The sequence below is a fragment of the Ixodes scapularis genome, unplaced genomic scaffold (assembly GCF_016920785.2).
Source record: "Ixodes scapularis isolate PalLabHiFi unplaced genomic scaffold, ASM1692078v2 PGA_scaffold0__279_contigs__length_252992795, whole genome shotgun sequence".
In the NCBI taxonomy this organism is placed as follows: Eukaryota; Metazoa; Arthropoda; class Arachnida; order Ixodida; family Ixodidae; genus Ixodes; species Ixodes scapularis.
The window spans coordinates 65227058-65244964 of record NW_024609835.1 but is presented as its reverse complement, the minus strand read 5'-3'; the positions used below and the strand labels follow the sequence as shown (position 1 = coordinate 65244964).

General features: G+C 41.8%; 1 protein-coding gene across 1 annotated transcript in view; it reads right to left on the bottom strand.

Moving 5' to 3' along the window:
• The window catches only part of LOC120840581, a 48271-nt gene that overhangs the window by 4828 nt on the left and 25536 nt on the right, over window positions 1-17907 (bottom strand). The window contains exons 3-5 of the mRNA XM_040211154.3: window positions 11890-11979; window positions 8602-8746; window positions 4015-4121 (exon numbers count right to left, since the gene is read on the bottom strand). Coding sequence (XP_040067088.1) covers window positions 4015-4121; window positions 8602-8746; window positions 11890-11979 — 342 coding nt within the window. The remainder of the gene's footprint in view (window positions 1-4014; window positions 4122-8601; window positions 8747-11889; window positions 11980-17907) is intronic.

Here is a 17907-nt window from a genome sequence, read left to right as displayed (position 1 = left end):
CTCGTCACGGAAATCGGAAAGGCGCTCAAGGTCAAAACAGACGCGCCTCAGATATAAAACAGAAAGGAAAGCGCAGCAAACGCAGATGCATCGTCTCGGAAGGGTGGAGCCGGCGGGGTTCGTCGCACCTGCGCAGTAGGGATGCGTGATGTAACTGCCGGAGCGCCGTGAGCGATAGGAAGGCGTGACGCACTGTTTGTTGGAATGCGCTGCGTGTAAAAACGTTTTCGCGTTCCTACACGTAAGCAGTCTTAAGTTTCTTTTTGCCATGTGAACTTTTCCCGCATGAATAAACGACCTCATTTTGGTGATCAGTCTGTTTCCAGACCCCTCATCATCGTGTTGAAAGCGATTTTGGTGTTGGATGCTTTTTTTTCGTGCAAGCTGGCTGTAGTTTGGAAGGTGTCGTACCCAGTTGCTCGTAGCAAGCTCATGCTCGTTCTCGTCGATTAAATATGCTCTTCACTTTTACATAAACCACAAATAAACGACGTATGAATAACCTTTTCTCGTGGGGTAAGTAGGTTTTTTTTTATTTCTTGAATATGACTTTTCTTTTTTCTTTTTTTTTGCAGCGGGGACGAAGTTAGTACTGCATAGACAGGGGTCGAAACACAGCAGCCATCTTGGGCAGCTGCTCGATCACGCTAATGCGCAAACGACAGTCGGTTCTGCAACCGGCGAAGCGGAAAAAGCGCTCACTTCGTTTTTCGGTATCTGCAATCAAACGTCCGCAAAACGTCGTTCGATCAAGATGTGCCCGCGGAGTAGCGAGAAGTGGGAGTGTCAAAGGGACTGATCTGACTCTAGAGTCACGGCATCGAATCAAAAGAAAACATGGGGCTTCGAGCGCATTAATTCCAAGTATCGAGTCGAATAGCGGAATTAGAAATTCATCTCAAGTCAGGATGTGAATGGAATGCTTATTTTACACATTTTACGGCATTTATCACTCTCCGACTGCGTTGTACTTCCCATGGTCTCTACGGGACCCTGCGGAGCTTCACGCCTGCGAAGCTTCCGGGGTTGCGACAGTCCGGTACGCAACAGTGCCTACAGCTTCGGCGTTTGGTCGTCGGCAACATCCGGTAGCAATGCTAAGAATAAAAGACCAAAACACACGAGTCAGCACCTTCAAAATGATGTGTGAACAGCCCCACGAGCCAGCCTGCTAGATGGTGGAACGTATCACACCAAACTTGATGGCCCTCATTGCCCTGAGGGTATATGCCCCCAGCCCTCCCTCAGCGATTGTCGGCCTTTCAATGTATGATTCGGCTGAAATAGAGGACTGCACCGCTTAGCATCGTTGAGGGTCGCTGCGAGCGATCGAGAAAAAAGACGGTTCATCACGTGACAGTTGTGGAGGGTAGTGACGAAGAGGAGGGTTTAGTTGACTTCCATTAGATGGCTCCGCGCAAACTTCTGTACTCCCAATGACGTCGCACCGTGCTTCCGGTGACCACCACGTGGTCTGCAGATTTGGGGAAAATCCACTTTTCTTTCGCGATTAATTAGCGAAATTTCAGTACTTCGACGTAAGGTGGCGCGTTTCCTGTCGTTTATACAGAGATAAACAATAAACAAAAATATGGCGAATTTCTAAGCAATTTTGTTTGATACGTGAAACGTTCTATCATCAAAAACATTTAGCGATGGCTGCACCTCCTGGTTTCACCGATCTAAAATCGGTATCACGGACGTCAATTTCCCTGATAAATTTAGCGAGGAAACTGAATTCATGTATGGGTCGGCTGACATCAAATTTCCCGCTAAATCTAGCGGGGAAGCTGAATTTTTGTATAGGTTACGTGACACGAAACCATGTTACGTAAATTTTCCCGCTAGACTTAGGGGGAAACTAAATTAGTTTAGAGGTCATGTGATGTCACTTTTCCCGCTAAATCTAGCGGGGAATTTGAATCGGCGTTGAGGTCACGTGACTTAAATCTTTCCGCTAAATCTAGCGGGGAAAATGAATTTGTTTATAGGTCACGTGACGTCCGTTTACCCACTATATTTAGCGGGTGAACTGAATTTGTGTAGAGGTTGCGTGACACGGTCGTGATGTCTTTTTCCCGCTAAATTTAGTGGAGAAACTGAATTGGTCTTGAGGTCACGTGACGTCAATTTTACCGCTAAATCTCATGGGGAAACTTAATCCGGCTTCACAAAATCCGGAACGACTAGCCACGTGACACGGAGTCATGTGACATCAACTTCCCCGTTAAATTTAGCGGGAAATTTTAATTGGCGTTGAGGTAACATAACGCCAAGTTTCCAGCTAATTCTAGCGGGAATACTGAATTTGTTTAGAGGTCACGTGATATAAAGTCACGAGACGTCGTTCTTTCCGCTAAATTTGGCGGGGAAACTGAATTGATGCTAAGGTCACGTGACGTCAATTCTCCCTCTAAATCTAGCAGGTAAATTTAATCCGGCTTCACTTAACCCGGCTTCACAATATCCAGAGAAACCATATATCCACGTGTCATGAAGTCATGGGACATCATTTTTCCTGTAAAATTTAGCGGGAAAATTTAATTTTTTGACGTAAACTTTCATGCTAAATCTAGCAGGGAGCTTGAATTTGTTTATAGGTCACGTGACGTCAATTTACCCACTAAATTTAGCGGGTGAACTGAATTTGTGTAGAGGTTACGTGACACGGTCGTGACACCTTTTTCCCACTAAATTTAGTGGAGAAACTGAATTGGTCTTGAGGTCACTTGACGTCAATTTTCCCGCTAAATCTAATGGGGAAACTTAATCTGTCTTCACGAAATCCGGAGCAACTAGCCACGTGGCATGGAGTCATGTGATATAAATTGCCCCGTTATATTTAGCGGCGAATTTTAATTGGCGTTGAGGAAACATGACGCCAAGTTCCCCGCTAATTCTAGCAGGAATATTAGGGAGTTTTCGTAGACCGCGTTGCCCCCTCCGCTAAGCGTTCCGCAGCGAAGAAGTTGCTACTGCGCCTGCGCGCCGATAGCCTTGACTGTGGAATTCCCGCTATCGTAGCGGGTTGCGGAGGGCCTTGCGGGACGGCGAAAACGATCTACGAAAACTCCCTACTGATTTTGTGTAGAGGTCACGTGACGTCGTTTTTCCGCTAAATCTAGCGGGTAAATTTAATCCGGCTTCACAAAATCCAAAGCTACCATATATCCACGTGACATGAGGTCATGGGACATCACTTTCCCCGTAAAATTTAGCAGGGAAATTTAATTGTGTGAAGTAAAATTTCACGCTAAATCTAGCGTGGAACCTGACTTTGTGTAGAGGACACGTGACAGGAAGTCATGTGGCGTCAGTTTTTTCGCTAAATTTAGCGGGGAGACTGAACTGGTGTTGAGGTCACGAGATGTCTATTTTCCCGCTAAATCTAGCGGGGAAACTTAATCCCGCTTTACTTAATACAGCTTCACCTAAAGGGGCACTGAAGTCAATTCTGAGATTGTCCTTGGGTGGTGACAACTCAATCTAGACGCCTTAAGCATCCCAGCAAACCCGAAATTACAATCGTGCGTAGCTTATTTCCACCTTAAAAACAGGTTCGAAGATCTCAACACGCCCATTTTGGGAAGAATTTTCTTTCGAGTAAAGTGGTCGACGTAGGCAGCTTGTCGGCGAGTTGCAAGCGGTGGCGTCGCCCGCGCTGAAAAGAAGAGGCCTTCATTGGGTCAGACAATGTAGTCCGCGAGAAAAAAAGAGTCCACATGTTTTTTTTGTTTTTTTTTATTGCCCTGAAATGAATATGCGGTTTTGTAGTATGAGAACTTGGTATAGGTGGGAACTAACACATTTTAAACATTATAAGATCAAAAACTACCTTATTGAAAACTGACTTCAGTTTAATCCGGCTTCACTAAATTCGAATCAACTAGCCGAAGAACGTTTCACGTTAATACAGGCTGCAAATTCTTTCAAATTCCCCATTGCTGCACTCTCCTAATATTCTATTACTGATCAATTGTCACAGCCAACTAAGAAGCAAAATATTATGCTTACGTCAACAAACTCGAACCTCAGCATTGTTTCGGGATTGCAGACCTTTTTTATAGCTCTCCTTAACTGTGGCAGAAAGCGCGCCTTGTTGGTATCGACCACTCCAGGACCTAGAACAAAACAAAAAAAAAGAACGTCAGATATCACTTTTATTTTTCATATAGAAATTGTGTATAGGAAGGAAAAAGCACTTGAAATTAGCTTGAAAAAAAGGTGTTTGTGAAACGTATATAAACGAGTAAGTATGCTACTCCATCGTCAAAGATGTTGATTATGAACAAAAACAACAATTCAATTCACTTCAAAATAAATAACAGACGGTGTAAATGGCACTTCAGGCTCGACTGAAACTGATGTAGGCGAAGAACTATATATGGGCTGAAATATTTTCAATTTCTTTTTTGTTGGTAGTTTGTTCGATGTTGATATTAAAGCATGAATGCAACGTTAAATAACTACATCATCACGATGATTTAAATTCATCACAGACAACGTTTATCACAACTGCAAAAATTTTCTTTGCTCACAAAACCGCGTTATTCCTTGCTGCAGAGGACTTATGCCTGTGCCTAAAATTTTAACTTGCGTGTTGATTGGGGTTGCTGGGACTGGAATAAAGCTTAATTGCGCTGTCGCCTAAAATATAACCTGGAAAATACAAAAAAAGTCGGTAGCGGCATCTATCTCCAAAGACTTGTAATTTACACAATGCGGTATTTAAAATGATTGTTTACATTTGACGTCTAACATGTGACGTCCCGTCAAATGACGTCACGCCAGGTGGTCACGTGACGTACCGGCGTCCAATTCTGGTGTCACACGACAACACCTCACGTGCCACCATGACGTTAGGGCAGACAGTTAGGTCGCGTGTCATAACGCTACGCGACGTGGTCATGTGACGTGACGTCATGTTACACCACAACGAACTGTTAGCCGGGTGCGCGGACATGCCCTGACATGCAAAAACAGACAGACGCACTAACGGACAAATTTCTGGTGTACTTCGTTTCATCTTGTGTTGAACCGCAGCAGAAGGCTAGAGGACTCCACAGCCAATCAAGCGCCAGTGTACAAGTGACGTCACCTGGTTCGTCGAGTGTTTGTCAGTGCGCGAGTTAAAATGGCGCTGGTTGGTAGACCGGCGTGGACGCGGAGTGGGTGAAACGTTTTTGTGTGCTGTGTCCGAGAACATCTAGACTTCGTATAATTTAGATTTACTGCACAAGTTTAAGTGTCTTTGGTTATCATGGCTGGAACCTCTTGATGTGCCGAGGTTGACGCGAAGAAGCTGTGTAGTCTCAATTTTCTGAGTGGGATCGGTGGGATTGCACGGTATGACATCCTATCACAGATGCTTTGCACGTCGAGCTGAAACAGCCTCCGCAGAAACTCTGCGCCTCACTGCTTGTGCCACTGGAAAAATTAGACTTTGACGTCGCTAAACGGATCAATTATTTCTGGAAAAGAGAACGTCGCTTGCAGCCTAGCACCCTTGAGAAATCGCGAAATGTCTCGCCTGCATGAACTCGCAGACCAGTGCTCGTATGGATTCGAAAGTGCAGACGCCGATTACTAACACTACTCTACGAAGAGCTGTTGGAAAGTTACTGACGAAGCACGCTTGGATGAGCACAGCTGTTCCTGCCCTTTTTGCAACGCCATAAAGGTATGCGGCACTGACGAATAAACGTATTTTTACCGGCGGTACCAGGCATGCTGCCAGTGTGACTATTCTTCCGCATTCACCACAGCTCAGGTGTTCTTTGGACGATCGCTCCGTACGACTTGCTCGGAGACTCAGAACGAAGTTTTGTAGTATACGTTGAGCATAATTTACCACGCTTTTCTTTCAAACGCGATTTTTTTTGTTGTTGCAAAAAACTGTCTAGAAGCGAGCTGGCGAAGAAAACACAGCCCCGACGGAGACGCGCCTGCATGCTGATTCCGAGGCCACTATGGGGCTAACAAAAGTGAAAGAGCGGTTATATTTGTCAGGTTACATTTTAAACAAAAAGCAATGTCATTTTAAAGCTAAATTATTACTTCCAAATAAATATCTAACTCAGGTTTAAAGTATCCCTACGTTCTAAATATAAAATATCCATTGGGAGAAATCTTTCTTTGCAATACGTCACATCGTCGATGGTGCATGCATGTTGAATAAACGAACGTCACGGCAACCACAAGCTTGCCCAACCAGAAGACTAATTCCTACAACCATGCTACATATTTAAATATTAAATATCACGTTTAAGAGCTTCGTTACATATATTGTGTATCACTGGTACAAAACACGGACATTACGCAAATAACAAAGGCTACGTGCCTTGTGATATCAAAGTCTTTGGTGCACTAGTTTGCGATTAGTAAGAGTGTCTTGCTAGGGCCATCTCACTGCCCCCTAGCCTTCCCCTGCGGCTCAGCACAATATGAAACGAAGCATAGTAGAGGCTTTAGCTTAAAGCATTATATGCTTTAAAAACGCTTTTTTACTAGTGTTTCCTCAAGTCCTGTATTACAACTTGGGTTGAACTTGGCACAGGAAGAATAAAACGAAATCGGGACAATGGACGACGAAATATCTTTAAACACCAAGAAGATGAATTAACTGAAAAGCCTTCTTTACAATTGCACCCGACAAATAAAATGAAGAGACAGGGAGATCGAAAGAAAGAATGAGAGTTTCGTTTTATTCTTTCTAATCTAGGTCAACTTTAAAACGCGCCCTACATTTGATTTAAATATGCTAATCATGAAAGGAGCCTGGAACGCCCTTTGAGATAGTTCTGCTTATTCACACGCGGGGTGACTGTGGGATAGCCAGAATTGATTGTAATTTATTTCATTGCTGACTGAGTGGGCGAGGGTGTTCTGGGAATGTGGTTCAAGGCTAGGACGAGAGAGATCACAGCCTACGTTTACTGACAGGTTACAAAGTCACAGAAAGAGCTTTCAAGTGGATAAGCCTAGCACGAACTAGCAAGAACGTAAGGAAAGATGTTGATATGACACCATGCTCATTTTAAGATTTTAGATTATACGTAACCTGCTACGAGTAATGTGCTACATATATGTAGTTACTTTTCAGGTTAACGACTTTTCAAGAGGGGGAACGAGTAATTCCTTATATTATGGAGTGGAGTACCAAGTAACGGCGTTTAGAAACTTCCTGGAGGAGATCGTAAACAACACAAATTAGCCAACCTCGTTCTTCCCCGATCACGCGCCTCTAAATTTCGAGGCGAAAAAGCCATAGGAAGAAGTATGTGCACGAAGTACGAGACTATAACTACAGTTATCGTCAAAATATAGAATGGTGAATGGTTCCCTCCTCCTAACAAGAGTCCTACATGCAAACGCACGTTTGTTTCGGTTAACCTCTTAGGATATTTTTTTTTTCCATTTTTCGCGTGTCAGTAATGTCTAGCTTCATTTAAGGAGAGAATTCGATACTTATATGGGTCAAAAATAGGCCAAAGACAGGGTGGGGGCAAATTCCGGTATGGTATAACAGTTTAATCCAGGAATTCATGGACAGAGGGGACAATCTTTGTGTAGTTGTCAGATGTTCAAGCTGGGGCGAAAGCTAAATTGGGTAACTTGGCTCTACACCATCCCCTTCAAAAGTAACTAAATGACATTACTCATTGCTTCGTAAAAAAATTATACATATTAAAAAAAAACAAAAAAAAAACGTTACTCGCTTTTAGACTTAAAAGCAACTACGTCGTAACTGTGTTTCCGGTGAAGAGTACCTAGTAACGCTTTACGTTGTACGAGTCTCTCTAATGGTTTGACAGATTTTGAGGCAGGATATTTTGTGTCGACCAGTTAGGGCAGCAAAGACAACTGTTTCGAATTATCAAACTAAAATGTTTAATTTACGGATGTTTGGACGTTCCAAAACCGGGAACCACGTTTTGTACAGTGCAAATTAAAAATTAAAGCTGAAAATATTGTGATACTATCAATTCGACTTTTTAGATGTTAAATCACGATGTTTTTCTAGTTTAAACCTCGAAATTGTATTTAGACCCAGGTATTTATAGTCAAGTTCGTTTACAACTTACTTTATCAGAAAGAAAAAAAGCTTAACAGAATAGGCGCATTGTGTTAGTCATATTATTATTAGATTATCTGTTACTCAAATTTGGAAAAATATTGGATAATCAGGGCTTTGTAGAAATGATAGCTTCGGCAAAGTTCTAAGTATATTGTGTTCCTTGCAGGATTTGTGCATACGTATAAGTATCGAGCAATCTCTCCTGCAATCGCCATCAAGAGAAGCAAACAGTATTGATCGATTGATGAATAGGTATATAGAGATATAAAAAATATACATAAATAATTAAAAGGTGGGCTTGAAACCTGTAATTTGGCAAAAAAAAATGGTAATACCTGTCGCAGGTTAAACACACAGGCCTGCCGATCAACTTTGAAACCTGTATTACCCCAATGACGAACCAAAATAAGCTCCTCTTGGAGTTTCCGGTCTCAACTTTCCTAAATTGCAAGGTTGTTTTCTATTCATTTATGACGTCAAGAAAAACAGTTTCAAATATAATATATTAGTGTTTACGGTAATACCTTCAAATGCAAGAGTATATAACTTTGAATTGTGGCGTTGAAGGCAGGGGTGCTTTTCGTAAACTTCTAATCCTGGTTGGGAGAAATCGACCTCGTAGTAGTTTTTAAGGCGGACGTCTTGCTTGAAGTTTGAGTCATCCTTGTTCTGCAATGAATTATTCGATCAAATAATTTACACTCGCCATACAGTTAAAAGAGAACAAGTGAGAGTTTTTTATGTTTACATACAAAAGCTGGAGTTTTTAAAACGGATTTTGTGGCTCTGTTTGTTCCTCTCGGAAATAACCAGATGGTTAAATTTTAGTCTGCCACTACAATATTAGCAAATAAAAGCTAATATTGTGTTTTCGCTAACATTGTTGGGTTGAGTACATTCAATAAACAAAATGAAAGGCGTTTACAAATATCTGTAACGCGAAATTAGAGCGCAGCTCTTAAGGAGGAGGAGAAGGTACGGAAGAGAGGGTATACCCTCCTCTTCTCTGTACCATCTCCTCCTCCCCTCCTCCTCTGCTCCTCGTCTTCCCCTTCTTTCCTCCTCCTCCTTGTCTCTTCTCCTCCTCCTACTCCTCTCACCTTCTCCTCCTTTCATCCTTGTCCTCTTCCTCCACTCCACCCCTCCTCCTCCTCCGTATTTTCCCCTCTTTCTCCTGCGTACCCTCCTATCCTGCTGCCCCATACGCTCCCCTCCTCTCACAGGTTCCCCTCTAAATTTAGCTGAAAAATTGACGCCGCGTGACCTCAACAACAATTGGATTCCCCGCTAAATTTAGCGGGGAATTGAAATGCTGTTGAGGTCGCGTGATTTAAATTTTCCCGCTAAATCTAGCGGACAAACTGAATTTGTTCGTAGCTGACGTGACACCAAACCATGTGACGTCCTTTCACCGTCTAAATTTAGCATCAAAACTGAATTGGTACTGAATTCATGTGACGTCAAATTTCCCGCTGAATTTAGCGGGGAATTGAATTGCTGTTGAGGTCACGTGACGTCAATTTTCCCGCTAAATCTGTCGGAGAAGCTGAATTTGTTCATGGGTGAGGTGATACGAAGTAATGTGACGTCAATTTTCTCGCTAAATTTAGCGGGGAATTTAATTGCTGTTGAGGTCACGCGATTTTAATTTTCCCGCTAAATCTAGCGGACAAACTGAATTTGTACTTAGCTGACGTGGCACCAAACCATGTGACGTCATTTCATTTTTTAAATTTAGCATTAAAACTGAATTGGTGCTGAGTTCATGTAACGTCAATTTTCCCGGTAAATCTATCGAAAAAACTGAATTTTTTCATGGGTGAGGTGATACGAAGTAATGTGACGTCAATTTTCCCGCTAAATTTAACAGGGAATTGAAGCGCTGTTGAGGTCACGTGATTTCAATTTTCCCGCTAAATCTAGCGGAGAAACTGAATTTGTTCATGGGTGACGTGACACCAAGTCATGTGACGTCATTTTCGCCCTGTAAATTTAGCGGAAAAACTGAATTGGTGCTGAGTTCATGTGACGTCAATTTTCCCGCTAAATTTAGCGGGGAATTGAATTGCTGTTGAGGTCACGTGACGTCAATTTTCCCGCTAAATCTGTCGGAGAAGCTGAATTTGTTCATAGGTGACGTGACACCAAGTTATGTGACATCATTTTCACGCTAGATATAGCGGGGAATTGAATTGGTGTTGAGCTCACGTGACGTATATTTTCCCATTAAATTTAGCGCGGTTACACCGGTGGCGGTGCCCACGCCGACGCCGCACAACCCGGAAACAGGAGCCTAAGAGCTGCGTTTTAAAAGTTATATATGGTTTCAAGGAATGCCAATTTTTAATAAGCGTTTAAAAAAAATAAGAGTTTAATTCTTGAGGCTTCACTTCTCATTTTCTGAATGTTTGCGACGGCCTCTCACCACTGTCTTAGCGCAAACCCCGAAAACATATCGCGTACGACTTCCCTCAATTCGCAGAGAGCGTCGTGTCAAGTTCATTAAAGCATGGCAGTTGAATTTTTCTAATAAAATTAGAAGTTACAAAAAAAAAAGAAAAAAAAAAAGGGAAATGCAAAAATTAGCAGAGAAAACAATGGACTCTGAGAGCACGACAGCAGTCCTCGGAGCAATGGTACGGGTCTCGGTGTCTTGGTTTAATTCGTAGAAAAGTCACAACCGAACGACTACTTGTTAGACACATGCGCAGAAAATAATATAAAAAAACGACTTTGACAAACATTTTCATCTTTTTCATTTGTTGTATTCCTTATTTATAAAAAGTCCTTAATTTTTTTTTATTCTATTGTTACGGATAGGTCAGACGGGAACCGATGCAATGAGCAATATCGCGTTCTTTAAAACAAAGTGTGATAGAGTCACACATAACTGGCGCGTGAAAAACAAACATTGTTGTTACCAAGAATCGGACTTGCGAAAAACATAAGAGGTCATAGCGCTTACTAGCCATTGAGAGATATTCCTACACTACGCGATTACTCTTTAGCAGTGTCAAATGTTTGTTTGCAGCTCCACATTTGTTCGACTATGAGTATCACGGGTAGCGACTTTAATGCGCATGTGCCACGCTCCATGTAGCCCCTGACGTATGTCCAGTACAAGGTCAATGTAGCGCAATCTGTGTATCTGAGTGGGCTACTTACTTAATCCTAGTTCCTGCTTTGAGTTTACATAATACGGTGTGCGCTTCATATCGGGGGGGGGGGGGGGGGGGGGGTTGTGGAAACAGTAACTTGCACACTTATAATATTTCGCCTTCTTAAAATTCATACCCGTGCCTTGTTACACGCCTTAATGTGGATATTATTTATTTATTATTCGCAAGTTCGGAGAATTTTAAGAATACTGTTAAAACACTGAGAAACTAACGCAAGCGTCCGGAGACTACAATATTAGAGAGGTGAGCTGCAATGAAAACCAAATTTGCGATACTCTGATAAACACCCACCGAGTTTCTCCACACCTACATATGGGAAGCCCGGAATCGTAGTTATAAAGTATGCGACGTACTGCATTATTGAATACCAGAATTAACTTCATGATACAATAATAATCAATCTTCTAGGCGTGCTGGTGACGATAATATTCGATATTCTAATACATGACACAAGATCACTATAAGTGTTGCATTCACACACAGCGCAAGAAAAAAAGAAACACAAAACGTTTTAACGTAAAAAGGGAATCACTAATTGGTCATTAAAAATAATTTACTTGTTAACACCATAATGAACGTCACCTTGTAAGGAGCTTCGCACATACAAGACATTGAAAAGAAGTTCATGCGCACCTCTTGCGTGGTGATTTCTTCCTTGTAGTCTACCACTTGAATAGGCGTAAATACCTTTTTATTGCCACTTGTCTTTTCTTTGACTTCAGTCTAAGGGAGAAATCGAATGCCGATTAGAGTAGCTATACAAATCGTAGGACTGCAAACAATTTTCTTCGCTGAAGAACACTTGTTTACTTAAATGTCTGCACATAACTATCAGGAGCTAACATTAAGTGCTTAGTATTATTGTTCATAGGATATCCAGAGGGCCCAGGAGGGACGGCTGAACATTATTTGAAGTTAAAGCAAGTAGGCAGGAGATCTGGTATCGTGACTGTCCGTCCCTTTTTGTTTCCTAGCTCCAGGGTTACATGTCCAACATTATTTGTTGCTACATAATGTTTGTTTTTTTACCAGCTTTTGTTTTCTTTTATTTTGTGGCAGACATCCTTAGTAACGTCTCAAGCGAATAATGCACTTCACTTTTTCTTCAAAATAACACAGGCTTCCGTTATTCTTTTTTTTTTCTATAAAACGCAAATAAACGTTCTTAGACAGCCTTATTTCTAAGTATAAGCATATTTTGTAATATTAAACATCTTTTTCATTATTTGTGAGATACGAATTGACGAAATAAAGCGCGAGTCTGACGCATTATTCAGCTTGCAGCAATGATGTAATATCATTAGTGAACACGTATCTAGGTCACACATTGTGCTACATTTATTTCACCAATCACAACAATATATGCTTTCAGTTTCTTATTTGTTTTCTCGAAATAAAACTGCTACATACCTCAAAATATTAAAATCACGTTTTCTAATAATATTTGTGTTAACCGAACGGACGCGACATGAGAGCATATATTCCCCTCGTTCTAGCGACTATAGAGCAGATGCTGTCGTTGAACAAAGGCCGGCCATTTTTCTAGGCGGAAGAAAATGCCATCGAAGCCTGAAATACAATATTTCGAAGCGTTTCTTTAGTTAAAAAAATTTTTGGTTTTGATATAGTCATGATAACGACACATTATAAAAAAAAAAAAAAAAAAAAAAAAAACTTTTTGAAAAATAAGCGGGGTTTCACGCTAGCCAAACACTGTTAAATGCATCGTCTGACGCATGCTTTCACATTTGCAGCATCTTCTTCATTGGAATTCGGAACTCTTTGGCACTAAAGCTGCGTTCAGGCCCGCAGGGTTCATATCGGTCCGGCTCCAACACCCAGCCATCTCATACCTTCGACTACGGTTGTATATATCACAGAAGTCAGCGCGTCAGTTTGGTAGGGAAGGGCGACGGCAAATTGGTTGGAATAAGCTACGTATCGCGGCAGGCCCTGGTAGAGTTTCACTGGAAATCCGCGACGTGAAAATTCTCTCTCTGTAAAGTGCGAATCCACTTTTTGAGCGCTTCACAAAACGTGCGCTCTAATTATACACATGATTCTAACCGAAGAGGAAGATAAGCACTGCTGAATTCAAGAATTATATTGTTATGATATTCAATTTGTTTAAATATGCTTTTATTATTAATTTATCGTAACGACTTCTAAAAACAATCACTGCAAGTTGCGGTTGAAGAAGAGCGTTTTTGAAGGTATGAACGAGGTTTTCATTCCAAATTTATGCATGTGTTTTTTTTTATTTTGAGCTTGTATTGAGAATACTATGCTCATTCTTGAAGCACGGACCACAATTTTTAATAAAAAATTACTGGTAGCCAAGTTTGTTTCTTCGGCCGCTGGTACTGGCTCATGTGCGCCAAGAGGAACATCGCTAACTGATTTTGATAAAATGTCTTTGATGTGCTTTAATGAAAGCTTCATCCAACCACTCCCTTGGTCTAACCCTGTTTTACATAGACAACCTTGCAAAAGTGTAAAACGTATCGAGTTATTGGTGAAGGGCTCAGTGATCTTAATACGTGCCGTATTGCATTATCTTGAACAGTATGATCGGGAACCCCGGATCGTGTGCCCTTCGGTTCATGTAGTGCTACCTGGAGGCTGATAAAACAGCGCGAGGGTGTGCACAAATATTTTACTAGGGAGATACAGTCCACTCTGTCCATTTGCATTAGAGCTGCAGCGCGCTGCGCCATATCCTCCCCTTGCGGTATGATCCTATGTCTGCGTCCGCCAAGGCTTACGCAGTCGGCGCCAACGCGCTGTCGGGATCGGCTTCCTCCCTCGTCCGGTTAGGCCCGACAAACGCAGGCTTGACGGCGTTATATTTTTTCGGTTGCCATGCGGTGTTCTTGCAACTATTGTAGAAGGGTTAAAAAAGGAGACGGTGCGGAAATTTAATAATGGAGAAGGCAGTGCTACGTTACCGGCTGCAAGCACCTCATTTAGCAAGAAAAAGACCTGCCCTCCTTTCGTTTCCCTCGGGAAACAAGCACGTAAGTTTCAGCTTTTATGAAGTCCTGTTTTTGTTCTGACTTGATGACTTTCAAATAAATGATAAGATATATAATTCCAGCTGCAGGAAATGGGTAGTTCGCTGCAGGTCAAAACGTGCTGGTTTGACCACTTTTGCGAAAGCGACTTCTGCAACCCCAGGGGTGGCGAAGCTGCGGCTCCTCGCGTGTTAAAATGCGACTACCCCCCCCCCCACACACACAAACACACGCACACCCCCCCCCCCCCCCCAAAAAAAAAAAATACATATATATATATCTTGTGCTTTTTCTTCTGGTAACACGATTATTTCCCCCAAAAAAGAAGTGGAACGCGTTTGAAATCGAAAGACAGGCTGCGGTTTGGTAGTCTTTTGCTACTGCTACCTTACGTACAGCTGGACAGCTTTTGACTCAGATAGATTGGAAGTGGCTGGAGTTGAGTTAATTGCTCTAAACAAAAGTAACCCCCTTCCCGCCCCCCGCGGCTCTTGGAAGTTTAGTCGTGTTCTTTGTTTTGCGGCTCTTATGGCTCGTTCACGCTTGTGAAATACGCACTGGCCGCCGACTGGATTCGCTCGCCGAAAAAAAAGATCGGGCCGTTCACATTTGTTGCCGCCTGCGGAGTGCGCGGCTCCAGCGTCTCGCAGTTTCCTCAATAGGCGAGAGTTGGCGAGGGCTCCCAAACCTCCTCCTTGTCCGCGCGCGTCTCGTCGTCATCGTCGCCAGCTCGTCAGCGGGTATCTGACGTCTGCAAGCGCCACTTCCTCCGCGCGTTCCGATTGGCTTGAAGCGAGCGAAGGTTTTTTTTTTTTTTCCGGCGTTCAAAATTGGTCCCCAGAGCGATCTTGCTCTCCGCCGGAAATTCTGCCTGCTTTCGTCGCCCGGCGTCAGAATTCTCGCGAATCCGGCCGCCGGTTCGCAAGTGTGAACGAGGCATTAGGCCGGGTCGGCCTGGCCGCAACTGTAGCTATAATATTGTTTTTTAAACAATATAATGTTATTTGAATGCCAGAAAGGAGTTGCTCGAGAAATAGAGCATACATAATAATAATAATAATAATAATAATAATAATAATAATAATAATAATAATAATAATAATAATAATATTTTATTTTATTCCAGCATTTGATTTTTTTCATTATGTTAGACTCGGGTCTGTCGAAGCCAGGGTTGGCTTGTGTGACACGATCCAGCAGTGGTGTTAGCCAGTGTGAGTGGTAGACGGGCGTTCTTGGTATGCTCATAGCAGTCAGTTTAGAAGTTCAAAAATAGTTCACAAATGGCAGTCAGTATAGATATTTGAAATAATTCACAAATGGCAAAATAAGAAGCACAGAGATGATTGCTATAACTACACTATACCATCCTTCATGACAAAGTAATATTTAAACACATGGATAAATCAATGTACACTTTCAAAAGTAATAAAAAAAGTAAATGTTTGCAAAAAAAAAAAAAAAAAACCTGATATGTGTATACAGGCATATATCACACAAAGATGCACAGAGGCATATATATATATACCCAAATTTAGATCTACAGATGCGTTCACGGATACACGAATACACAGTACTCACAGCATAGACACGGATAAAGACACAAACAAATGCCTATGTGGATTCAGCACCAACTGAAGAAAGGTCCAAAAAGTTCGAAATGTTATTCGCAAAAAAAAAAAAAAAAATGCATACATGTATTCTAGCACATTTTTTTCAGGTGATTTCAGGTGAGTTGATTAAAAACGTCTGGTAATTTGTTGAAGATGTCAGGCACGTAAAATGAACGTAGACTCTTTCCGTAGTTGGTGTATATTCGAGGAATTATAAAGCGTTCACTATTTCTTATACGGCGCTGAACAAAATGAGGCGTTTTAAACGGGCTATTCCAATAATGCTTTAGGATGACACATCGTTGAAAAAGAGGGAGAAAACGCGGTAGGCCCACTGATGCGAATACGTCACCATCCTGTATTAATTTGGGATCATAGGCAACGTTTTTGGCGATGCTCTTAAGAATGACATCTATTTTCGTTCTTCAAAGAGCTGAACAGTTTGCGAAGATTGTAATTCCGTATCGCAGAGCTCCATACGCGGTAGCATTAACGACCATTTTTCTGACGGAGATTGGGAGGAAGGTTTTGATGAGATATAATAAACATGATATATTTCGTAGTCTCTTAGCCAAATAATCCAAGTGTGTATTCCATGTTAAATCGCTATCGAAATAAGTGCCCAAGTATTTTACTCTATTTACGTATGGTATAGGCGTACAGCTGCAAGAGACACAAGACGATGAATGTAATATAAAAGGTATGTCTATGCATGTCCGCTTGAGTGGGTTACGGAAACAGACAAGTTTTGTTTTTTGCATATTCACAGATATTCGATTTGCTTCAAACCAGTTCATGACTCTTGTAAAATTTATCTGTAGCATGTTGATTGCACAGCGCAGGCTGATATGAGTAGATAGCAACAATGTGTCATCTGCATATTGGTAAACTGTACATCCTGATGTTGATCGGGCGAGATCGTTCACGTAAAGATTAAACAGCAAGGGGGACAGGACCGAGCCTTGTGGTACTCCCTTCTGTAGGTATACGTTGGCGCTTGTTTTGTTGCAAACCAATACTTGTTGCGATCTGTCAGTCAGAAAGTTTTGAAGCAACGAAAAAAATGGACCCCGAAATCCGTAATTGCAAAGTTTCTCTAGCAGTATTTGGTGATTGATAGAATCAAACGCCTTTGACAGATCAAGAAAGAGTGCGCACGTAAACTGATTATTATCGAATGAGGTGTGTAAAGTATCAGACATATCCTCAAGTGCCGAGATGGTGCTGCGGCCTGCGATAAAGCCGTATTGGTTAGGTGATAGAATATCGTATTTGTCAAGGAAGGCGCTCAATGTTTTAAAAATATGTTTTTCGAGAACCAATGCCAAACAAGGAAGAATAGATATGGGACGATAGTTTTTTGCAATGTCACGTGCACCATTTTTATAAAGAGGTCTGACAATTGCGCTTTTGAAATTTTTGGGGAAAACTCCGGTGTCTATAATTCCGTTTAGTATGTGGAGGAGAACACGTTTTAAGACATTAAAATTGCGAAGCAAGTCGGTAAGTTTAATATTATCTATACCAGGAGACTTATGAGGCCTAAAGCTAAACAACAACATATGAAGATCTTGTTCAGTCATGTTTGGGAGAAAGGCAGAATTTGGGCAGGGTTTTTCCAGATTTACCGCCGAAACATTTACATCGTCAGATATGCCGGAGACTGAAGCAAAAAAAACTATTGAAATTATCCGCCACAGAAAGCATATTAGAATTAAAGTTTTTTTCAATAACCTCATCGATAGACTTCCGCGTATTGCCGCCTTTTACTTCATTTACAAGAGACCAGGTTTTTGCAATATTAGTACGTGCGTCGAAGAACTTACGTTGGTAGTGTTTCCGTTTCGCATAGCGTATGAGAGCGGTTACTCGATTTCTCTGGCTTGCGTATTGTAATTTTATATCTTGGGAATTTGGTGACCGGCGATAACGCGCCCATAAGATATCTTTAAGTTTAATTTCCGATATAATATCTGCTGTCAACCAAAGATGTTGCGGTCTTCGTTTTTTTGTCTTAATAACTT